This window comes from Mobula hypostoma, chromosome 12 (assembly GCF_963921235.1).
Source record: "Mobula hypostoma chromosome 12, sMobHyp1.1, whole genome shotgun sequence".
In the NCBI taxonomy this organism is placed as follows: domain Eukaryota; kingdom Metazoa; phylum Chordata; class Chondrichthyes; order Myliobatiformes; family Myliobatidae; genus Mobula; species Mobula hypostoma.
Genome location: NC_086108.1, coordinates 14,444,249 through 14,470,811, shown reverse-complemented (window position 1 = coordinate 14,470,811; position 26,563 = coordinate 14,444,249). Strand labels below are relative to the sequence as shown.

Here is a 26,563-nt window from a genome sequence, read left to right as displayed (position 1 = left end):
GATATGGGTAGAGCTGCGTAACACTAAGGGGCAGAAAACGCTGGTGGGAGTTGTGTACAGGCCACCTAACAGTAATAGTGAGGTCGGAGATGGTATTAAACAGGAAATTAGAAATGTGTGCAATAAAGGAACAGCAGTTATAATGGGTGACTTCAATCTACATGTAGATTGGGTGAACCAAATTGGTAAAGGTGCTGAGGAAGAGGATTTCTTGGAATGTATGCGGGATGGTTTTTTGAACCAACATGTCGAGGAACCAACAAGAGAGCAGGCTATTCTGGACTGGGTTTTGAGCAATGAGGAAAGGTTGATTAGCAATCTTGTCGTGAGAGGCCCCTTGGGTGAGAGTGACCATAATATGGAGGAATTCTTCATTAAGATGGAGAGTGACATAGTTAATTCAGAAACAAAGGTTCTGAACTTAAAGAGGGGTAACTTTGAAGGTATGAGACGTGAATTAGCTAAGATAGACTGGCAAATGACACTTAAAGGATTGACGGTGGATATGCAATGGCAAGCGTTTAAAGATCGCATGGATGAACTACAACAATTGTTCATTCCAGTTTTGCAAAAGAATAAATCAAGGAAGGTAGTGCACCCGTGGCTGACAAGAGAAATTAGGGATAGTATCAATTCCGAAGAAGAAGCATACAAATTAGCCAGAAAAAGTGGCTCACCTGAGGACTGGGAGAAATTCAGAGTTCAACAGAGGAGGACAAAGGGCTTAATTAGGAAGGGGAAAAAAGATTATATGAGAAAACTGGCAGGGAACATAAAAACTGACTGTAAAAGCTTTTATAGATATGTAAAAAGGAAAAGACTGGTAAAGACAAATGTAGGTCCCCTACAGACAGAAACAGGTGAATTGATTATGGGGAGCAAGGACATGGCAGACCAATTGGATAATTACTTTGGTTCTGTCTTCACTAAGGAGGACATAATAATCTTCCAGAAATAGTAGGGGACAGAGGGTCCAGTGAGATGGAGGTACTGAGCGAAATACATGTTAGTAGGGAAGTGGTGTTAGGTAAATTGAAGGGATTAAAGGCAGATAAATCCCCAGGGCCAGATGGTCTGCATCCCAGAGTGCTTAAGGAAGTAGCCCAAGAAATAGTGGATGCATTAGTGATAATTTTTCAAAACTCGTTAGATTCTGGACTAGTTCCTGAGGATTGGAGGGTGGCTAACGTAACCCCACTTTTTAAAAAAGGAGGGAGAGAGAAACTGGGGAATTATAGACCGGTTAGCCTAACGTCGGTGGTGGGGAAACTGCTGGAGTCAGTTATCAAAGATGTGATAACAGCACATTTGGAAAGCGGTGAAATCATCGGACAAAGTCAGCATGGATTTGTGAAAGGAAAATCATGTCTGACGAATCTCATAGAATTTTTTGAGGATGTAACTAGTAGAGTGGGTAGGGGAGAACCAGTGGATGTGGTATATTTGGATTTTCAAAAGGCTTTTGACAAGGTCCCACACAGGAGATTAGTGTGCAAACTTAAAGCACACGGTGTTGGGGGTAAGGTATTGATATGGATAGAGAATTGGTTAGCAGACAGGAAGCAAAGAGTGGGAATAAACGGGTTCTTTTCAGAATGGCAGGCAGTGACTAGTGGGGTACCGCAAGGCTCAGTGCTGGGACCCCAGTTGTTTACAATATATATTAATGACTTGGATGAGGGAATTAAATGCAGCATCTCCAAGTTTGCAGATGACATGAAGCTGGGCGGCAGTGTTAGCTGTGAGGAGGATGCTAAGAGGATGCAGGGTGACTTGGATAGGTTGGGTGAGTGGGCAAATTCATGGCAGATGCAATTTAATGTGGATAAATGTGAAGTTATCCACTTTGGTGGCAAAAACAGGAAAACAGATTATTATCTGAATGGTGGCCGAAAAGGGGAGGTGCAACGAGACTTGGGTGTCATTATACACCAGTCATTGAAAGTGGGCATGCAGGTACAGCAGGCGGTGAAAAAGGCGAATGGTATGCTGGCATTTATAGCGAGAGGATTCGAGTACAGGAGCAGGGAGGTACTACTGCAGTTGTACAAGGCCTTGGTGAGACCACACCTGGAGTATTGTGTGCAGTTTTGATCCCCTAATCTGAGGAAAGACATCCTTGCCATAGAGGGAGTACAAAGAAGGTTCACCAGATTGATTCCTGGGATGGCAGGACTTTCATATGAAGAAAGACTAGATGAACTAGGCTTATACTCTCTTGAATTTAGAAGATTGAGGGGGGATCTGATTGAAACGTATAAAATCCTAAAGGGAATAGGACAGGCTAGATGCAGGAAGATTGTTCCCGATGTTGGGGAAGTCCAGAACGAGGGGCCACAGTTTGAGGATAGAGGGGAAGCCTTTTAGGACCGAGATTAGGAGAAACTTCTTCACACAGAGAGTGGTGAATCTGTGGAATTCTCTGCCACAGGAAACAGTTGAGGCCAGTTCATTGGCTATATTTAAGAGGGAGTTAGAGATGGCCCTTGTGGCTACGGGGGTCAGGGGGTATGGAGGGAAGGCTGGGGTGGGGTTCTGAGTTGGATGATCAGCCATGATCATAATAAATGGTGGTGCAGGCTCGAAGGGCCAAATGGCCTACTCCTGCACCTATTTTCTATGTTTCTATGTTTCTATATACGAACCAATATAACTGAGCGTTACACAGAGATGATCCAAAGTTCAAAGTATATTTATTATCAACGTAGATATGCAGTATACAACCCTGAAATCAGTCTTCCCCATAGGCAGTCCCAAAACAAATAAGAACCATGGAAACAACACATTCAAAGAAAAACAGCAACCCTACCCCCCCACCGCCAGATAACAGGCTCTAACAGTAGCAGAAAGGAATTGCTCCATAACCCATCTAGAGGATGTGCCTTTGGTAGTGTTGTCTTCTTCTGGAAACCAGAAAAGATCCTACACTGTCTCAAGTCTACATGACCATTCAAAATAGCTGAAATGTACAACAGAAATTCCAGTTCCCTCATTTTTACCAGCACCGGGATGAACTTGCCCTTGACGTATGTTGGCTTATTTGGAGATAGAGAGTGGTTGTACTATCAAGCTGAGAGCTAATGTGTTGGAGGAGCTAAATGTGGTCCTGCGGGTGTTGTTAAAATGAAAGCTTTGGCTGTGATACATCAGCAGACCAAGCAGCTCGACATGGGATACCAACCTGTCAAGAAAATGCCAAGAGCAACGTCTCTCCAACACTGCAAATGGCCTGCATTGCTCTGGCGGAAGATCCATGTGGATTTTGCCAGACTATTCGTGGGCACAAATTTCTTGGTAGTAGTAGATGCAACTATAAAATGGCCAGAAGTGTTCCCAATAGACTCCACCACAGTCTCACACACTACTGATGCATTGAGAAGCCTCTTCTCAAATACTGGTGTTACAGAATACTTAAGTCAGTGACAATGGACCACAGTTTGTGGCAGAACAGTTTCAGTCATTCCTAAAAGTGAATGGAGTAAGACATGTTATATCTGCACTGTCCCACCCAGCTCAAATGGCTTGGCAGAAAGGGTGGACCAGTATCTAAAGAATACGCAGCCAGCAATATCAGCAGAACACACTGCACCAACACTGAACCAAAAGCTTGTCAATTTCCTCCTTGCATACAGAATGCAGTACACTCCACAGCCAACAACTCACCAGCTATGCTGTTCTTGGGATGTCCCTTGTGTTCAGGCGTTGGTTTCCTCAAACTCAATCTCAGAAGGGGTATGTAGGGCCAGCAGCTGAGACAAATTGAAGGCTCCATAAACAAGGAGCTTGATGTTTCACTCCTAGACAAATAGTTCTGGTGAGGGGCTACAGAGGTGACCACAAGGGGGTACTCGGAACCATTAAGGGCAGAACTGAACCACTCTTCTACGCAGTGGAGATTGTGTCTGATATCATTTAGAGGTGACACATTGATCAGTAGAGGACAGCAGGGTTAATTGCTAGAGAGAAAAGGTGGCGACTGCTGTCAGAGTTACTTCCTGCAGTGTCAGAAACAACTCCTACAATCACCCCGGAGGAGGCCCCAGAACCTGAGATTGGTTCACAACGGTATGTCTCACCAGCCAAGCAATGATCTCCCTTGTCGGAATAGATGCTATCCCACAAGAGTAAGAAATCTACCACAGTGATGAAATCTTTAGGCCTGAATGGGAAATTTGAAATTTACTACGGTGTGGATGTCTGTATATAATAATATTCTGTGTATGTAGTTGAGAAGCATTCTCTACTGATTTGGAGTTTATAGCGATGCAGGGAGTGAGTTATGAATGAAATATTCTGTAATATTTGATTAATCTTATATATATTGGTTGATTAACCATTCTTGTTCATTGAAAATAATTAATTACAGATTAATTGGATAAATATGTTAATTGCATACGTTACCATGCTACCATATGATATGTTAAAGTAAACTCGAAGTTATATCCACACTGCTTTGATGACGTCAACTGGAAAGTCTTCCATGATGAGGATGTCTCCAAGTTCGCCGATGGAGTCATGTGCCTCATCCAGAAGTGCATCGATGATGTTGTCCCCCAGAAGTCGGTCAGGGTCTTCCTGAACCAGAAACCCTGGATCAATAGTTCTGTGCGAGCAGCACTTACAGAGCGATATCGAGCTTACATCGCTGGAAATCAACTAGAGCTCAAGAAAAGCAGCTATGATCTGCGCAAAGCTATCAAGTCTGCGAAACAACAAAATAGGGAGAAGATTGAGTCAAGATTCACAACAAATAGCACACATGACTTCTGGCAAAGGCTGCATACCATCGCAGACTTCAAAGCCAAACATTGTGGTGCCGCCAACATCGCGGTGTCTCTCCCAGATGAGCTCAATCGCTTTTATGCTAGTTCGATGTTGCTAACTCTGAGCCTCTGAGGAAAGCCACCGCTACAACCTGCAACTTGGTCATCTCTGAGGATGAGGTATGCAGATGTTTCCAACGAGTGGCCAGTCGCAAGGCTGTCCCAAGGGAAGTACTTAAGATGTGCACAGCACAACTGGCAGGTGTGTTTACAGACATTTTTAATCTCTCCCTCTCCCAGTGTAGAGTGCCCTCCTGCTTCAAATTATCCACTATTGTCCCTGTACCTAAAAAGACCAAGGCAACATGTCTGAACGACTGGCATCCTGTCACACTCACCTCAATAATAAGCAAATGCTTTGAGAGGCTGGTCAAGGATTACATCTGCAGCTTGCTACCACCCAAACTAGACCCCCTACAGTAAATCCTACAAAACAGCAGATATGGCCCAGACCATCATGGTAAAGCCCTCCCCACCAATGAGTACATCCTCATGGAGCACTGTCCAAGAAAGCAGCTCCATCATCGGGGACCCACACCATCCAGGCCATGCTCTCTTCTCGCTACTGCCATCAGGAAGAAGGTAAAGGAGCTTCAGGACTCACAACACCTGTTCAGGAACAGCTATTACCCCTCAATGATTAGACTCTTGAAGCAAAGGTGATAACTTCACTTGCCCCAGCATTGAAATATTCCCACAACCTATGGACTCATTTTTAAGGACTCTTTATTTCATGTTTTCGATGCTTATTGCTTATTTATTTATTATTATTTCTTTCTCTTTGTATTTGCAGAGTTTGTTATCTTTTGAACACTGGTTGAATGCCCGAGTTGGTGTCATCTTTCATTGGTTCTATTATGGTTATAATTCTAATATAGATTTATTGAGTATGCCCGCAAGAAAATGAATCTCAGGGTTGTATCTAGTGACATATATGTACTTTGATAAAAGACTTACTTTGAACTTTGATCTGAGTAAACACACGTAAGACAAACTTTTCACTGTGACTCTGTACATGTAACAACAATATACCAATACTAATACCAAAACCAAACTCAGTGACCTTCTATCAGTTTCTCTCCACCCCCGAGAGGTCACCTGCTTTGTCGATCCAGGCCCGATATCCATTTAGCTCCCGCTCAATCTGTTGCTGCCGCCGGAGCTTCAGGAACGACCTCCTATTTTCCACCCTCTCCCGCTCCTTGGCGAATTCACTGGGAGAAGCAGAGAGAAGAGTTAGTGCTGGTGCCAACCCAGTCTCTTGCTCGTCATCAGGATTGACATATACCAGACAGGGAAACTAAAATCCAGTGGGAAACTCTCCTGAAGTGTTTGAAGACCTGTCCCTGTCTCCAAACATACAGAACAAGTAGCAAACTGCTGAAGAGTCTCAGCAGGTCAGGCAGCATCTGTGGAGGGAAAAGGACGGTCGACGTCTCTCATCAAGAACCTTCATCAGGACTGGGGGTGTAGAGGGAGGGGTGAGGCAGAGGCTGACAGGTGATCAGTGGAACCAGGTGAGGAGGGAGATAATGGGTATATAGAACCAGGTGGGAGAGAGGGAAGAACAGAGTTGGTAAATGGTGGCTGGTGGATAATGGGTAAAGACAGCTAAGGAGAGAGAAAAAAAGGGGCTAGTTGTGGGCTGCAGAGGGTGGAGGAAGGAAAAGAAACTTGGAGGTGATGAGTTGAACCAGATAGAGAGGGATGATGTACAGATGGAACCAAGTGGGGGATGGAAATGAAACTGAGTAATTGGAGTTCCTCCAGCCATCCGCGAGCTCCTCCAGCAGTTTGTTCCTTGTTCCAGATTTCCGCACCTACAGTCTCTTAAATCTCCTGAACACGTGGAGATTGGCTAAGTTGGGACAGATCACAAGGCTTCAGGCTTGAAACTACACTGTGAGGGATGAGCAGATACTTGAGGATAAATTTGTAAAGTGTAAGGTAAAGGACAAGACAACAGTGTAGGTTGGCCACACAGCTGGTGATCCCAGGAATAGTGTGCAGAAAGATACCTGTGCATCTCCAACAAGGATCAACTTGTGGAAAATTGATTGCACACAACATTAATAATGAGATACATGAACTAATGAAACAAATTGAAATAAATAGTTATGGTCTGTGATTCATCAAAGGCACATAGATATAAGGAGATCAGTGCTGTGAACTGAATATTCTGGGGGTCGTCGACAATTTGGGAGCATAGGGACAAAGGGAAAGGAGGTGTGGTAGTAATGTTATTCAAGGATGGGAACTGTACAGTAAGGCTGGCTTGGGAGTTTAGGATTAGGACATAGAAAAGAAATACCAAGGGAAAGAAAGCACAGTTATTAATTGGACAAAAGAGAGAATTAATAAATGATGAAGATTTGCAAGAAAGCTAACACAATAATCTTAGGTGAGTTTAATTTTCATGTAGAAGAGTCAAATCAAATTGGGAAAGTAAAGCTTGAGGATAAGCTCAGAGTGTAATCAGGACAGCCTCTGAGAATAGAACCATTCAGAGAACAATCTGTTTTAAATCTGGCCATGTGTAATGAGACTGGATTAATTAATGATTTCAGGAGGGAAAGGAGCCTCAGTGATCATAACATGACAGGACTTCACATTCAGCCCGAGGATGATGAACATTGATTTAAATAAAGGCAATTCAACAGAATGAAGGCCATTATAGCCAAAGTGGATGGAGAAGAGATGAATAGGTAATGTAGTTAATAATGGAAGACCTTTAAAGAAAAATTTCTTTATTCTCTATGAACATATATTACATTAGAAATCCTTAAATGAAAAGGATGCCTAATAAAGGAGTAGTCTCAACATTTTTTTTCAAAAAGACACTTTATTAAACTAGACTGGCAGCGAAATGGGAACGAGAACACCAGATCACAGAATAGAGGGAATAAGTAATATGCCATAAGCAGCAATATGGTCATGAAGGATAAACAGGAGGTAGGGGATACAAACAACAGATGGATTGAGGTGTGTGTATTCCAATGCAAGGAGCATTGAGAGTGAAGGTGGTGCTCTTAGAACATGAATCTATGCTGTGACAATTAGAGATCTGGTTGTAAGGAGGAATGGACTAATTCTTTAGGTTTTGATGTTATAGAAGAGAGAGGGCAGTGAGTGAAAAAAGGGGAGGGATTGCCTTACTAGTCTGGCGTCACAGCTGTGCTTAGTGGGGAAGAAATGGAACACTCATTGAATGAGTCTATATGAATAGAACTCAAAAATAAGAAAGATGCCATCACTCATGGATTTATACTATAGATCCCATAGGATATTGATACTATAGACCCCTAGGGACACTGTGGAGCAGATATGCAGGCAAATTATTGAAAGGAGCAAAAATAACAGGGTTATTATTGTTGGTTGACTTCAACTTCCCAGACATAGACTGGGAACTCCTTAGTGCATCAAGGACCTCCACCATCCAGGCCTTGCCCTTTCTTCACTGCTGTCACCAGAAAGGAAGTACAAGAGCATAAGGTCCCACACCACCGGATTCCTGGACAGATATTATCCTCAATCATCAGGCTCACTCAATCAACACTGGACTGATGTCCACAAACTGTGAACTCACTTTCAAGGTCTCTACAACTCATGTTCTCAAAATAATCAATTTATTTATTTATTTATTTTTGTTTTTCTTTTTTGAATTTGCACAATTTGTTGTCATAGAAACATAGAAAATCTACAGCACAATACAGGCCCTTTGGCCCACAATGCTGTGCCGAACATGTACTTACTTCAGAAATTACCTAGGGTTACCCATAGCTCTATATTTTTCCAAGCTCCATGTATCTATCCAGTAGTCTCTTAAAAGACGCTATTGTATCTGCCTCCACCAACGTCGCTGGCAGCCCATTCCACACACTCACCATTCTCTGCATAAAAAACTTACCCCTGACATCTCCTCTGTACCTGCTTCCAAGCACTTTAAAACTATGACCTCTCATGTTAGCCATTTCAACCCTGGGAAAAGGCCTCTGACTTTGCACATTGGTTATTTGTCTGCCTTTGTATATAGTTTTTAATTCATTCTATTGTGTTTATTTGTATCCACTGTGAATGTCCACAAGAAAATGAATCAGTGACATATGGTAGTATATGGATATCTATGTAATTTGACAATAAATTTACTTTGGACATTAAACAGCGATGGAGGATGCTGGTAACATCTCAGGACAAAGGGTGACACAGTAGCGTAGTAGTTAGCACGACGCTTTACGGTACTGTACAGGCGACCCAGGTTCAATTCCCACCGCTGCCTGTAAGAGTTTGTACATTCTCCCCGTGAACATATGGGTTTCCTCCGAGTGCTCTGGTTTTCTCCCACAGTCCAAAGATGTACCATTTGGTAGGTTAATTGATCACTGTAAATTGTCCCGTGATTAGTCTAGCATTAAATTGGGGGATTGCTGGGCGGTGCGGCTCGAAGGACTGGAAGGGCCTATTCGATGATATATTTAAAAAAAGAACAGTGCATCACATGAAAAGGCCCTTTAGTCCATAATGTTTACACTGACCACAATGGCAAATTAAACTAAATCTTAAATGAGTGTTTCTTGTCTGTACTCACTATAAAGAAATACATTGTTGATGGAGTTCTAGAATATATTCCTATTGGATGAAAGGAAATGTTAGATACTTTACTGAACTTATAAGTAGATAAATCTCCAAGCCTGGTGAGCTAGGATGGTAGGGTAGGGTGGGAACTGGACCAGGAGGGGAGCAGTGGATTGATTGAGAAAATGGAGGTGTCAAATAAATGTATTAGTAACTAAAAACAGGAATGGCAGGTTAATAACTACGCAAGGAATGATGGTCTGGTTTTTATATTTTAATACAAGGAATGTAATGGGTAAGGCAGAGTTTGTATATTTCTAAAAGGCATGGATACAGTTTAGGAAACCTTGGTTTTCAAGAGATATTGAGGTTCTGATTAAGAAGAAGCTGCATAGCAGGTATAGACAGATAGAAGAAGTTGGACAAACATTGCTGCCGTCAAGGAGGAGGTAAAGGAGCCCGAAGGCACACACTCAATGTTTCAAAAACAGCTTCTTCCCCTTCACCATCAGATTTCTGAATGGACAATGAACCCATGAACACTATCTCACTATTAATTTCTCCTTTTTTTGCACTACTTATTTAAGTTTCTTTATATGTACTTCTCATTGTAATTTATTGTTCATGATTATCATGTACAGGATTCCCCCGTTATCCGAATGTACAGCGTTCCCATGAAACCGTTCATAAGCTGAAATGGCGTAAAGCGAAGAAGCAATTACCATTAATTTATATGGGAAAATTTTTGAGCGTTCCCAGACTCAAAAAATAACCTACCAATCATACCAAATAGCACATAAAACCTAAAATAACACTAACATATAGTGAAAGCAGGAATGATATGATAAATACACAGCCTACATAAAGTAGAAAACAGTGTAGTATTCACTTACCAGAATTGGGAAGTTTGAGCCAAAATCGATTCGTTAAAAAAAATTGCAACGTACACGCATATGCACGTCACAGATTCATACGTACACGCATTCGCACGTCATGCATGCGCACACACCTGCCCATGCAAGGCTTTATGGTCATGGTAGTCTTTCTCGGGGTAAACACAAGTTTAAAGTGAGCGTCTTTTTCGTAAAAGCGAAAATCCTCTTTCGGTTAACGAAAACAGGTACTAATGCAGGTCTTTCATAAAAGCGAAATGTCGTAAAGAGAACATTCAGAAAGCAGGGGGCACCTGTATTGCAATGTACTGTTGCAACAAAACAACACATTCTCTGACATATGCCATTGATAATAAACCTGATTCTGACTCTGAAACTCTGGAGCCTCAGAAGCTGAGGCAAGACCTGATGGAAGTACATTCAATGGTGTGAGGCCTAGATAAGGTAGATAGTCAAAATCTTTTTCTCAGGGTAGAATATCAAACACCAGAGGACATAGGCTTAGGTTGAGAAGGGAAAAGTTTAAAGGAAATGAATGGAGTAAGTTTTTTTTAAAATAAAAATTATGGGTTCCTGGAATGAGCTTTCAGGAGAAATGAGAGGATCGGATATGACAGTGGTGTTTGGACAGACACATGGACAGGGGCACAGCAATTTACATGTGCTGGCAGATGGGATTAGATTAATTTTGCATTATGGTTGGTACAGTCATGATGGGCTGAAGGGCCTGGACTTGTACTGTACTCTTCTGGGTCCTATCTCAGCCTGCTTTGAGAGGAAGGGGAGACTTTTAAATTTTCACTGGCCACAAAGGAGGTGACAGATGACTGGAAGGTAGCACAAACAGTGCCTTTATTCACCACAGAAGGAGAAATGCCATCGAAGTCTAGGCAGTATCCAACAACAATGGTAGGGAAATCTTTGGAAAAATCTTGTGATATTAATCTGCACTCGGAGGGTCACAGTCAAGGATAATCTGCATGGCTCTTGTTGAGGGAAGACACAGTGTGATTAACTTGGCTGAGGTTTTCAAAGAGACAACTAATTATGGAGATGAGTCTGGTGTGATTGATGTAGTCCAAAACACATAACTCAAAACTCACATGGAAAAGTGAGGAATTGAGGATATAAAAAAATCATTTTGAACCTATGTAACCTCTGGCTAAAAGAATAATTGGGACTGAATAGGAATTTTTGAACTGAATTATACCGTGCCTTCAGCAGTCAGCTAAGTTCTCCCCAGCTTGCATAGAGACACTGAGAGCTTGATAACATTGTACACTGTACCCTCGTTTGAGTAGGGGAGGAGGACTCACTGATAAGGACAGGAATGAACATCCATCTGTAATTAAGTCAGGGCCTAGCAAAGGGAATAACTGATAAGGACTGGACAGCACATCCATCTGTAATTAAGCCTTGATTTAGTGGAGTCTCTTATCTGTAACTAAGTTTTGCATCAACAGACTTGGTGGGCGTACCAGTTCAAATAACATCTTGCAACAGTAATGTATGGAGCTTACTATGTAAAAATATACGTCTGTAACTTGAGGGAATAGGCCCACTTGTCGGATGGTGGCAGTACTTATATGCCTTCCCTTTGACAACTGGGTGTCAAACTCCTGCAAGAGAGTGCACAATAAACTGTTGTAACTATGAGAAGCTAGTCTCCCGAGTTTTATTCAGATTCGACTTTAACAGAAGAGTCCATGTAATCCACAACCATTTGGCAAAATTAATGGTGACAGCAGGAAGAGAGCAAGCAGAATGTAATGGTGGAGAGATTTTGTTTTGTAGTTGAAGGCTATGACATATAATAGAAGGGAAAAATTGGGTCAATTAATTTGATTGAAACTTTTGGAGAGGTTGTATTTGCAACTGGAAGCCCTTGTCCAATGCTGTCGTGCAGGATCAGTGCTGAACCTAATCGTTTTATACATTATTCATCTGGATGTGAACATGGAAGGGTTGACTTGGGCTACATATGATATGAACATTTGGTAAAATGGGCAGGGCACTAGCAGATGAAACTTAATCCTGAGAATACTGAAAAAGGCCAGGATGTATATAATGAATAGTAAAATCCAAGGAAACACTGAGGAACAGAGGAACCTTAGTGTATATCCTAACAACCCTAAAGGGCAGCAGCAAGGGGAGATAAGGTGGCTATGCAGGTATACTGGAGAGGGAGGAGAGGGAATTCAACAGTACGTCGTCTGGGATGGAGCACTTCAGCTGTGAGGAAAGGCCAGATTCAATGAGCTTGATCCTTGGAAGAGAAATGGCTAAAGATTTCTTGATTCAGGTATGCAAATCTATGAGGAGCACAGATTAACATTTTCTATTTACGGTATCATCTATGATTAGACGGCATGGGTTTCAGGTAAGGTTTCAGTGGCCACTTTATTAGGTACACCTTCACATTAATGTAAAAATTTAATCAGCCAATCACGTGGCAGCAATTCAATGCATAAAAGCCTGCAGACATGGTCAAGAGGTTCAATTCTGGTTCAAACCAAACATCAGAAAGGGGAAGACATGTGATCTAAGTGACTTTGACTATGGAATGATTGTTGGTATCTCAGAAACTGTTGACCTCCTGGTACTTTCAAACACAACAGTCTCTAGAGTTTGTTAGTAGCAGTTCTGTGGGCGGAAGCACCCTGTTAATGACAGAGGTCAGAGGAGAATGGCCAGACTAGTTCAAGCTGACAGGAAGGCAACAGTAACTCAAATAACCATGTGTACAACAGTGGTGTGCAGATGTACATCTCTGACCACACAACAGGTCTAACCCTAAAGTGGATGGACTATAGTAGCAGAAGACCTCAAACATACACTCAGTGGCCAGAATGTACCTAATAAAGTGACCACTAAGTGTATAACATAGCACACAGCACAGGCCCTTCAGCCTATGATGATGTGCCAACATATCACCCTAATTCTAACTATTCCCTCCTACACAGTCTATAACCTTTCATTGTTTATACATTAGGGATTTGTAGATCTACAGAAGAAATTCTGAATCTATAGAAGAAATGGGCACCATGGTAGCGCAATGGTTAGTACGATGCTATTACAGCTCGGGTCGTCGAAGTTCTGAGTTCAATCTCAGCGTCACCTGTAAGGAGTCTGTGTGTGTCCTCCCAATGGAATGCATGGGTTTTCTCAGACACTCCAGTTTCCTCCCACAGTCCAAAGACATACCGGTTAGGTTAATTGGTCAGCGTAAATCATTCATAATTAGGTTAGGTTGAATCAGGCTATGTCCACACTACGCCGGATAATTTTGAAAACGCCGGCTTTGAGTAAAAACGACAGGCGTACACACTAAGCGTTTTTCAAAATATCTCTGTCCCCACTAACACAGATCTCCTCCTACTGGGCACGCGCAGGACACACAGAAAACAAGCAAAGAGGAAATGGTATACTTGGTGCGCATTTGTCCAGTTACAGGGTAGAAAAATTTAAAAGGAATTGCTCTTGGCTCTCGCGCAGGAGGACTTAAAACTAAAAAAAAACAAATACTGGCGCGTATGGAGGCAACTGATAGGGAGTTCACGGACAGTATGACCCGGCTGACGATGAACATTGAAAAACTGACTAACTCTGTTGCATTAATAAAGCACCTTGTTAAATGTATAAAACATGTCTGCATCAGTGTTATCTTGTATTTCCATACAATGTTACACTAGGCTGCTACACATCTATTGTCAAAGAAGTACTTGCATAAATAGGTAAACCACCTTCATACAAGCAAGGACAGAAAACAGGGCAAAGTGAGTACACTTATTTATTCAGTAAGCTATGGGTCAAAGTATTTGGTGAGTACATTTCTAACTCTTCTGGCTTCAGTCTCGTTGCCGTCTGTTCTGAAATTGTTAGGTTCTGCGACGCACAGAATCAAATATCGCTGTGATGACTGTATGCTCTAGTATCAATTGTTTGGGGACAATAAAGTAGTAGTAATAATAATAATAATAATAATAATAAGAAGAAGAAGAAAACAATAAAATGCCATGCTGCTGCCATCTGTTCCGGCACGTCATGACAGCAGTTTTAAAAAGCTCCGGTTACCCCGTACACACTGCAATGGATATTAGGCGTTTTCAGATTTATTCACTCTGGAGACTGTTTCTGCAAATCTCCGTTTTCGGGGGATGAAAACGCCGTTTTAGTGTGGACAGAGGGTCAAAACAAAGAGAAAAAGCTTCGTTTTCAAAATTATCTGGCGTAATGTGGACGTAGCCTCAGGGTTTTGGGATTTTCAGTGGCGGCGCTGCTTAAAGGGCTGGAAGGGCCTACTCCGCATTATATTGCTAAATAAAATTAAAAATAAATCATTTTAATGGTTGATTGAAATCTGGAACACATTTCCTGAGGCAAACACTGTCAAATCATTCAAGGATTAAAGGATTTAGATAACCACTTGAAATGCTCAGGCAACATACATCAAAGTTGCTGGTGAACGCAGCAGGCCAAGCAGCAACTATAGGAAGAGGCGCAGTCGACGTTTCAGGCCGAGACCCTTCGTCAGGACTAACTGAAGGAAGAGTGAGTAAGGGATTTGAAAGCTGGAGGGGGAAGGGGAGATGCAAAATGATAGGAGAAGACAGGAGGGGGAGGGATAGAGCCGAGAGCTGGACAGGTGATAGGCAAAAGGGGATACGAGAGGATCATGGGACAGGAGGTCTGGGAAGAAAGACAAGGGGGGGGGTGACCCAGAGGATGGGCAAGAGGTATATTCAGAGGGACAGAGGGAGAAAAAGAAGAGTGAGAGAAAGAATGTGTGCATAAAAATGAGTAACAGATGGGGTACGAGGGGGAGGTGGGGCCTAGCGGAAGTTAGAGAAGTCAATGTTCATGCCATCAGGTTGGAGGCTACCCAGACGGAATATAAGGTGTTGTTCCTCCAACCTGAGTGTGGCTTCATCTTTACAGTAGAGGAGACCATGGATAGACATGTCAGAATGGGAATGGGATGTGGAATTAAAATGTGTGGCCACTGGGAGATCCTGCTTTCTCTGGCGGACAGAGCGTAGATGTTCAGCAAAGCGGTCTCCCAGTCTGCGTCGGGTCTCACCAATATATAAAAGGCCACATCGGGAGCACCGGACGCAGTATATCACCCCAGTCGACTCACAGGTGAAGTGATGCCTCACCTGGAAGGACTGTTTGGGGCCCTGAATGGTGGTAAGGGAGGAAGTGTAAGGGCATGTGTAGCACTTGTTCCGCTTACATGGATAAGTGCCAGGAGGGAGATCAGTGGGGAGGGATGGGGGGGACGAATGGACAAGGGAGTTGTGTAGGGAGCGATCCCTGCGGAATGCAGAGAGCAGGGGGAGGGAAAGATGTGCTTAGTGGTGGCATTGTGCTGACTGCTGGAAAAATGGAATTGGTACAGCCAGTGGTGGGACAGAGAGCCTGTTTGGTTACAGTACAATGAGATCTCAATATGTCCTGCCTCTTGCAAGGATTTACAGTGTGTACATGTTCACCTTGGTCTCCCTGTTGCTCCAGAATCATAACTATGTCATTTTGTCTTTCACGCCTCTCCCTATTTTTATACCAATGTAATTGACCACATTTTTCTGTATTAAATTTCACCTGCCACTTCTCTGTCCACTTGGCCAGCCTCATTGTGTCTTCAACTATCATTATTGTCCTTAGAGTTAACCACACCTTCATCTTTGTGTTTTCTACAAATTTGAAAATCTTACCAAAAACACCTGAATTATGGAGTCTGAAAGTTGTGCAGTACAGGAGCAGGCAAGAGAGCACACCATGACCATGCTAACCCTTTTACCTATCTACATTAGTCCTATTTGTCCACATTAGAACCATGGTTCTTTCATTAACAATGCATCATAAAAGCAATGATCCCAGTGGCAACTCATGAAGAACCTCACTGTTTACCATCCACTCTCTTTGATTTCTGCTTTGAAGAACTTCCACGGGTCATGATACTATGCCAGCAGATACCTGGGACTGTACATGTGTAACAAAAAATGGATCAATGTTTGTCTCACCCAAGTGCTGGAAACTTGTTGTGGAATAGAGCGGTCCACATCTAAACTCTTAAAGTAACATCGCTTATAGCAAGACAAAATTGAGGTAATTTTTAAGTGATGAATTTTCCAACTTTTTCCATGACTTCTTCACAGGAATCACACTGTTCAGTTTGAAAACTAACCACATTTTCTAAACAATGAAACCTGCTCATGTTCAACAACATTCTTGTTAAGAATCAACTGAGTCCTTTCTTGTTTTATCAAGTAGAAAAGCCATTTTGATTTCAAAGTGCTTCTAAGTTCAATCTATTAGCACAGAAACAGACCCTTTGGCCCATCATATGCTTGCTGCCATCAAGGACTTATCTTTACCAATCTCATTCACCAGCACTTGGTCTATAGTCTTCAATGCCTTAGTGATTTAAGTGTTTGTCCTGATAATTTTAAATGTTATGAGAGCTTCTGCTTCAATCATCTTCTCAGGCAGTGTTATCCAGATGGCGTCACCATCTGGGTGAAAATACTTTTCTACAAATACTCTCCAAAGCTTACACCTTGAATCTATGCCTTCTGGTTTCAATCATTTCCATTATGAAAAAAGTTCCTTATTTTCCACCTTACGTATGTCCCTTACTACTTTCTAAACCCTTATGAGACTCCACAACCTTCTGCACCCCAAGGAAAACAGACCACAACTGTCCAGTCTCGCGTTGTAACTGTAACGTTCCATCTCATGGAACATCCAAGTGAATCTCCTCTACACCCATCATAGAATCACAGAAAAGTACAGCAGAGAAATAGGCCTTTTGGCCCATCTAGTCAATGCTGAAACATTTAAACTGCCTACTCTCATTGACCTGCACTACACAGGGCCATAGCCTCCATACCCCTACCATCCATGTACTTAATCAAACTTCTCTTAAATGTTAAAATCAAGCTCGTATCCGTCACTTCTACTGGCAGCTCATTCCTTACTCTCACGACCCTCTGAGTGAAGAATTTTCCCCTCATATTCCCCTTAAACGGTTCACCTTTCACCCTTAACCCATGGCTTCTGGTTGTAGTCCCACCCAACCTTGGTGGAAAAAGCCTGCTAGCATTTATTCTATTTATATCCCTTAAAATTTGGTATATTTCTATCAAATCTCCTCTCAACCTTCTATGTTCCAAGGAATAAAGTTCTAACCTATTTTATCTTTCCTTATAACTTGGGTCCTCCAGACCCGGCAACATCTTTGTAAATTTTCTCTGTACTCTTTCAATCATACCTGTAGGTAGGTGACCAAAACTGCACACAATACTCCAAATCAGGCATCACAAAATGTCTTGTACAACTTCTACACAACATCCCATCTCCTGTACTCAATACTTTGATTTATCAATGTGCCAGATGCTTTTGTTATAACTGTCTACCTGTGATGCCACTATCAACAAATTATGGACCTGTATTCCCAGAACCCTTTGCTCTACCACACTTCCCAGTGCCCCGCCATTCACTGAATAAGACCTACCCTGGTTGGTCCTACCGAGATGCAACCCTCTTACTTGTCTGCATTAAATTTTCAGCCCATTTTTCTAGCTGGTCCAGATCCTGCTGCAAGCCATGATAGCCTTCCTCGCTGTCCACTACACCCCTAAGCTTGATGTCATCCACAAATTTGCTGATCCAGTTAACCACATTATCATCCAGATTGTTGATACAGATGATGACAACAATGGATCCAGCACCGATCCCTGCAGAACTCCACTCGTCACAGGCCTCCAGTCAGAGTGGTAACCGTCTACTACCACACGCTGGCTTCTCCCACAAAGGCAATGTCTAACCAATTTACTACCTCATCTTGAATGTCGGCTGACTGAACCCTCTTGACCAGCCTCCCCTGCGGGACATTGCCAAGACTTTATTAAAATCCACGTAGACAACATCCACTGCCTGGCCTTCATCAACTATCCTGGTAACTTCCTTGAAAAACTCTATTGATTGGTGTAACATGATCTACCATGCACAAAGCCATGCTGGCCATCATTAATCAGTCCATGTCTCTCCAAATACTTACATATCCGGTCCCTTGGAATACCTTCCAATAACTTTTCCAGTCCTGATTTCAGGCTCACTGGCCTAAATTTCCTGGTTTATTTTTAGAGCCTTTCTTGAACAGGAGAACAACATCAGCTATCCTCCAATCCTCTGGTACCCTACCTGTCGCTAAGGATGATTTAAATATCTCTGCTGGGGCCCCAGTAATTTCTGCACTTGTCTCCCATAGGGTCTGACTGAACACCTTGTCAGGCCCTGGGGACTTATCCACCCTGATTTGCCTCAGGGCAGCAAACACCTCTTCTGTAACCTGTATAGGCTCCATGACGTTGATGTCGCTTTGCCTTACTTCTATAGACTCTGCAACCCTCTCCGAAGAGGCAAAAAAATCACTTAAGATCTCTGCCACCTCTTTTGGCTCCACACATGGATTACCATTCCAATCTTCCGGAGGACCAATTTTGTCCCTTGCAATCTTTTTCCTTTTAACATATTTGTAGAATCCCTTTGGATTCCCCTTCATCTTCTGTGCTAAGGTAATCTCATGTCTTCTCTTAGCCCTCCTGATTTCTATCTCAAGTGTTGCCCTGCATTTCTTACACTCCATAAGCACCTCATTTGTTCCTACCTGCCTGTAGCTGCTGTGCACCTCGTTTTTAAACCAAGGCCTCAATATCTCTTGAAAATCAAGATTCCCTTCACCCATTATCTTTACCTTTTAATCTAACAGCTTTATACTCTCAAGACTTCACTTTTGAAGGCCTCATGCTTACCAAGTACACTTCTACCAGAAAACAGCCTGTCCCAATCCACACTTGCTAGAACCTTTCTGATACCATGAAAATTGGCCTTTCTTCAATTTAGAACCTCAATTCGTGGACCAGACCTATCTTTTTGCATATTTACTTTGTAACTAATGCATTGTGATCACTAGATGCCAAGCGTTCCCTACATAATCTTCTGTAACATGCCCTGTATCATTTCCTAATAGCAGATCAAGTATCACACGCTCTCTTGTTGGGATTTCTATGTCCTGATTAAGGAAACTTTCTTGAACATATTTGACATACTCTATCCTAGCTAGTCCTTTTACGGTATGGGATTCCCAGTCAGTACGTGGAAGCTTAAAATCACCTACTATAACAACCTTATATTTCTTGCAATATTCTGCAATTCCTCTACAAATTTTTTTCCTCTAAATCCCTTGGACTATTGGGTGGTCTGTAATATAACCCCCTTAATACAGCCATACCTTTCTTATTTCTCAGTAACACCCATATGATGCTTCACTAGACGAATTCTCCAGTCAGTTGAGCATTGCCGTGACATTTTCCCTGACTGGTAACACCACCCCTTCTGGTCTGTCATGTCTAAAACAATGGAACGCTGAAATATTAAGCTACCAGTCCCTCCCCTCCGGCAACCAAGTCTCACTGATGGCAACAATATCATAACTCCATGCTCTGAGCTCACCTACCTTTCCTACGATGCTTCTTGCATTGAAATATATGCAGCTCAGAACACTAGTCGCACCGTCCTCAACTTTTTGGTTCCTGACTTTGTCTGAGGTCCTAACATCTGTCTCCATAACTTCTTCGCTAACTGCTCTGGCACTCTGCTTCCCCCCCTCCCCCCACCCCCCGCGACTCTTGTATAAACCTCACCACGCAGCACTAGCAAACCTTCCCATTACGGTGTTAGTCCCTCCCAGTACAGGTGCAAACCACCTTTTCTGTACCGGTTCCAACTTCCCTGGAAGAGAGCTCAATGATCCAAAAGTCTTATGCCCTCCCTCCTACACCAACTCGTTAGCCATGTATTAAACAGTATAATCTTCCTTTTTCTGGCCTCACTGGTACGTGGCATGGGTAGCAATCTTGAGATCACAACCCTGAAAGTCCTGCCCGTTAACTTAGTACCCAACTCCGTGAACTCCCATTGTATGTGCAATCACATCATAAATTCCCAAATTATCTTGACCATAAAAATCACTGAACACTCCAGCTAGATCTTTATAAAGCTGTACTCAGTGATCTTCAGGCTCCTCTATTCTAAGCCACAACTAATGAGGGCCAGCATCCCATAAGTCGACCTTACCATCCTATCGGTCTGTGCTGCTCTCTTTAGTGAACTGTGGATATATATACTCTATGGTCTTTCTGTTCTTCAATAATTCCCAAGAGTTCTACATTTATGGTGTATATCCTGTTCATATTACATCTCTGGAACACAGCTCATCACACATTGGGTTAAAATCCCTCTGCCATTGCTCCACCCAATTTACCAGCTGATCAATATCTTTTTGCAGTCCTTGATCTCTAATTGTGATGTCAGTTGGACAATACCTCTTCGTTTGGGTTGATAACATCTTCCTCCTTTTGAAGGAACATTTGAACTTGATGCACTTACCCAGACAACACTCCCAGAACAAGGTTCAACACAAAGAAGGAGCCGATGATGATGAGCGGAATGAAGTACAGCCAATTCCACATTGCTCCTAAGGCATCATCCGTCTGCAAAACACAAGAAGGAATCCCTTTACATCTGGACATCACAGTCACATGACATCTATTGCTCTTGTCTCATAGAATGGATTGGTGAAGCCCAAGTGTCAGGCTGGTATTGCACGGACCCCTGATCTTTGGAAGGAACTCCAAACCCTTTAATCTTCCTCACAACACTATTATCCATTCGAGTCTGTCGCTGGCCACACATACACATCCTCTCCTAATTGCTCCTCCCAATAAAATTAATATGCCAAAGCAGAGCACAGCTTTGGCATATTATGCTTAAGATTTACTTGCTGAGGTCCAGAAGTCAAAGTCGATCGGTGTACCGACAAGATCGATCAGTATATCAACAAAGTAGATCAGTATACCAACAAATTAGGTTAGGAGTGCCAAACAATCCATTGGAGGAGCTCAGTGGGTCAAGCAGCATTTGTGAGAGCAGAAGGACTGTCTATATTTTGGGTTTGAAACCTTGCATCCAGTAAGAAACACCAAAACAGCGACAATTCCTTACCCCCAACAATGTTGCTTGACCCAATGAGCTCCTTCAGAGTTGCTCTAGATTCCAGCATCCAGTCTCATGTCTCCAGGAGAGTAACAGGCCCCTTGTCCCCTTGAAAGATCATGGCTGATCTGATTACAAATGCACTCAGCATCCTTGTCTACACCCCTCTAACATTTCAACCCTTGCTTATCATGAATTTATTTTCTAGGATAATGAGTAAAAACCACACGTCATGATGAATGAAATAAGCAGCAGAGCACTTGATTATGATCATGACAGCAGACAGACTGAACCAGGGATGGAGACAGGCAAACCTGCTGAAGTGGGTGCTACCTGCCGCTAAATTGTATTCAATACTGTGAGCATGACTTATTGAAAGAGCAGCAAAGGGAATTGTTGTAATCCCAACAGGGACATTGATCCATGCATCAGGCATTTCCTGAAAACCAACACCTATTATTACAGGTGCCCAGGGGAAGAGATGTCATTGATGGTGAGAGAGAGAGAACAGAGGTATAACTGGTGTGCTGGAATCTGTACTGAGTTGGGGGGCCAGCCTCTCCTGATGGTTGTAGTTACACAAACCTAGAAATAACCAGAGCATAGGATGATTCATATGCTAAAATTGCACAAACGCTTAGTCTCTTGAAAAGCAGCAAGTACTCAGATGACCCTGTGACTCTTAATGAAGGCAATTGGAAGCATTTCAAACTCTAAAGACAACATTATATAAAGCATCTGTATTGAAATCCTTAACATGGGTAAAGTGTTTAACCCCATATATCAACAAAACCATGGCAACATGGCAGCATTTGACTCAAGAACATGGAGACAATTCTGCCACATTGGATAACATAGGACCAAGATGTGATTAGTGTTTGCGAGAGTACAAACAACCTGCCTGTTTTCAGTATTGTACTTGATCAAGTTCTGAACGTCCAAAGTCCTCCTTCAGCACACACCATCCTGTCAAGTAACAGCTGTTTGATTGTCCAAATGATCTACTCTTCTTGAAGAAGCTAATATTTAGTGAGCAAGTCCGGTGATTCCAGCTACACGGTTGCATTTGGACATGTAGGACTTTGATAACCATGACTGTGCAAAGATGCTATGATACAAAGCATTACAAAGAGCTGCTTCTACTGAAACTGGACCTGATTCTGTACACTGATGGCTCCTCAACGCTGACGGAGGAGTTAAGATAGCTGAGTGGGCTTTTGCTTCTGAAACTGAAGGATTGGCATCAACGAGCTCAGCACAACAGGCAGAACTGAAAGCCCTGAATGAAGCCTCAAGGTAGGAGAAGGAAAGTCAGCTAACATCCACTCAGATTCTTGATACGCTTTTGGAGTTGCTTATAACTTTGGAGATTTAAGAAGGCAGGCAAAGAGGATTTCTACAGCTAAAGAAACCCTAATCAAGAATGGCTAACTCGTACAAGAACTAATAGATATAATACAATTGCCATCAGACATGGGACTTTCGAGAGACTTTGAGACTCTTTTTTTTTACCGTGCCCATGGTCTGCTCTTTATCAAATTACGGTATTGCTTTGCACTGTTGTAACTATATGTTATAATTATGTGGTTTTTGTCAGTTTTTCAGTCTTGGTTTGTCTTGCATTTCTGTAATATCTTTCTGGAGGAACATTGTATCATTTCTTAATGCATGCATTTCTAAATGACAATAAAGGAGGACTGCGTGTCCTCATAATCAAATCTAATATACTGTACATATTATGGCAGACAGTTTCGTTAACCATTGTGTGAAACTAACCCAAAATGTTCAGTCTCTTCACAATCCTCTGGTTTCTTCTCATGTCAGGCATGTGATCCTTGGATCCAGACACCTTTCCCATGGAAAATATCAACCTATCTTATCAAGCAAGCCCCATGATGAGCATTTTGTATGCTTCAATGAGATCTCTTTTTGTTCGTCAAAACTTGAAGACCAAACCCAGTCTGCTTAATGTCTCCTCATACACCTTCCCATGAAGAACCTCTTTCTATTCCAAGTGTAGGGACTGCAGACCCATACATAATATTCCAGGTGGAGTCTCACCAGGGCGCTATATAATTGGAACATGACTATATTGTGTGCCTTCCTAACTGCTCACTGAACCTGCAAGGAAACACAAGAGACTGCAGATGCTAGAAAACTGGAGCAACACACAAACACACTGAAGAAATTCAGTGGGTCAGGTAACATCGATGGAGCAAAACGTATAGTCGATGTTTCAGGTCCGGACCTTTCATCAGGTCTGCCTCATTTAGCTTTCAGTGTTTCATGTAGAAGGACCTCCCCCAATCACCATTAAATGTCAGCATTTAAAAATACTGCACCTTTCAATTTCTTTTCTGCTAAACCTTAAGACTATGTCACATTATGAATATCCACTTTATGAATATTTTGCTCTTATTTTTTTTACTATAGAGACAACTTGAAGGCTTCGGTGTTTGAGATAGTTCATGCAAAGAAAAACCTGGAAACTTCAGACCAGTAGGCCTAACATCTGTGGTAGGTAAGTTATTGGAGAGGATTCTGAGGGAAAAGATAGACAAGCAGTTGGAAAGACAGGTTGATTCAGGATAGTCAGCATAGCTTTGTGCATGATAGATTGTGTCTCACGAATTTGATAAAGTTCTTTAATGAAGTGATCAATAAAGCTCATGAGGGCAAGGCAATAGATACAGCGCCTATAAAAAGTATTCCACTCCCCTTAGAAGTTTTCATGTTTTATTGTTTTACAACATTGAATCACAGTGGATTTAATTAGGTTTTTTTGACACTGATCAACAGAAAAAGACTCTATTGTGTCAAAGTGAAAAACAAATCTCTACAAAGTGATCTAAATTAATTATAAATATAAAATACAAAAATAATTGATTGCTAAGTATTCACCACCTTCAAGTCAGTATTTACTCGATGCACCTTCAGCAGCAGAGGTAGAATAGACAGCTGGTATCTTTTTCCCCATCAAAATGTCTAATACTTGAGATAAGGGGTAACTTTAAAGGTAACTTTTTATACAGAGAATGGTGGATGCCTGAAACGTGCTGCCAGGGATGGAGATGGAGGCAGAGACAATGAAAATGTTGAAGAGGCTCTCCCATTGGAAGATGAATATGCAGATAATGCAGAGATAAAGAGTTTGTGCAGACTGAAGGGATTAACTTAATTAGTTGAACACATTGTGGGCCAAGGGCCTACTCCTGTACTATACTATTATCTTTGGCAATACTATCCCCAGATAAAGAGATCCCCACCTTTCAGCACTGGATATGTAATGCCACAGAAAACAGCTCATTAAGTACATCGACAAAACTGTTTAAATATAATGATGGCTGCTGCCCCGACACCCCTTTGGAGGTGAATTCCAGACCTCACCCCCACACATCTCCTGGGTGAGAAATGGTATTCGATGTGCATCTTCCCTCTCCTCCTTCTACTTTTCACATTCAATCTATATCCTTGCTGATCCCTTTCAAAGTGGAAACGGATCCTTCCTATTCACACAATCCATGCCTCCCATTATTTGATACACCTGAACTAACTCTTTCCTCATTCTCTTCCATTCTAAAAATAACAATCTTTCAACTTCCACAAACTTACAATCTCATAATTCTCCTCTCTATCTTTCCAGTGAAATCTCACCCTCCCTGCAACATGATGATCAGAATCTATGCTTCAGCTAAAATGGAACGTATTCTGTATGTCTTTTTGACCACTTTTTTCACCTGATCCATTACCTTTAAAGATAATGTGGACATACGTTCAAAGGCCCAATTCATCCCTTTATCCCAAGAAATTGTACTTTTTTGATGTGGACTTCATGTACACTGACCCTACCAACACAGTGGGCTGAAGGGGTTGAATCATTAAATGGCTCTCATTGTTATCGCCTCTACAGTGTCTATAAATAGTATTCACTCACCTTGGAAGTTTTCATGTTTTATTGTTTTATAACACTGAATCACTGTGGATTTAAATTTGGCATTTTTTGACACTGATCAACAGAAAAAACCTCTTTCATGTCAAAGAAAAAACAGATCTCTACAAGTGATCTAAATTAATTACAGATATAAAACACAAAATAATGATTGCATAAGTATTCAACCCCCTTTAATATGACACACCAAATCATCACTGGTGCAACCAATTGGTTTTAGAAGTCACAGAATTAGTTAAATAGAGATCACCTGTGTGGAATCAAGGGGTTTCAATTGATTGTAGTAAAAATACATCTATAGCTGAAAGGTCCAACTGTTGGTGAGTCAGTGTCCTGGTAAAAACTACACCATGAAGACAAAAGAACACTGCAAGCGTCTCTGTGGAAAGGTTATTGAAAAGCACAAATCAGGAGAGGGAAGCAAGAAAATTTCCAAGTCACTGTATATCCCTTGGAGTAGAGTTAAGTCGATTATCAAGAAATGGGAAGAATATGAGGCAGTTGGAAATCTGCTTAGAACAGGCCGTCCTAAAAAACTGAGTCACCATGCAAGAATGGGACTACTGAGAGAGACCACCAAAAGACCTATGACAGCTCTGGTGAAGTTACAACCTTCAGTGGCTGAGGTGGGAGACAGGGTGCATAGAACAACTGTTGCCTAGGTATTTCAATAGTTGCAGCTTTATGAGAGAAGGGCAAAGAGAAAACCACTTTGGGAAAAAAAATCTCACATGAGATCTCAGCTAGAGTTTGCCAAATGGCATATGGAAGACTCTGAAGTCAGCAGGAAGAAGATTCTATAGTCTGATGAAATGAAAATTGAGCTTTTTGGCCATCAGAGTAAACGCTATCGCCAAACACCACACCATCAAAAACACACCATCCCTGTTGTGAAGCATAGTGGTGGCTGCATCATGCTGTGGGGATGCTTCACTGCAGCAGGCCCTGGAAGGCTTGTGAAGGTAGAGGGTAAAATAAATGCAGCAAAATACAGGGAAATCCTGGAGGAAAACCTGATCCAAGAGAACTGCAACTTGGGAGAAGATTTGTTTTCCAGCAAGACAATAACCCCAAGGATAAAGCCAAATCTACACAGGAGCGGCTTAAAAACAACAAAGTTAATGTCCTGGAGTGGCTGAGTCAAGGTCCAAACCACAGTCCAATTGAGAATTTGTGACTGGACTTGAAAAGGGCTGTTCACTCTCAATCCCATGCAATCTGACAGAGCTTGAGCAATTTTGTAAAGAAGAATGAGGAAAAATTAC

The 26,563-nt window shown here is 42.1% G+C and overlaps 1 protein-coding gene across 1 annotated transcript in view; it reads right to left on the bottom strand.

Annotated features, from left to right (window-relative positions):
* The window catches only part of LOC134354620 (probable voltage-dependent R-type calcium channel subunit alpha-1E), a 484,959-nt gene that overhangs the window by 312,584 nt on the left and 145,812 nt on the right, over nucleotides 1-26,563 (bottom strand). Inside the window, exons 6-7 of the mRNA XM_063063634.1 lie at nucleotides 20,744-20,847; nucleotides 5,922-6,037 (exon numbers count right to left, since the gene is read on the bottom strand). Coding sequence (XP_062919704.1) covers nucleotides 5,922-6,037; nucleotides 20,744-20,847 — 220 coding nt within the window. The remainder of the gene's footprint in view (nucleotides 1-5,921; nucleotides 6,038-20,743; nucleotides 20,848-26,563) is intronic.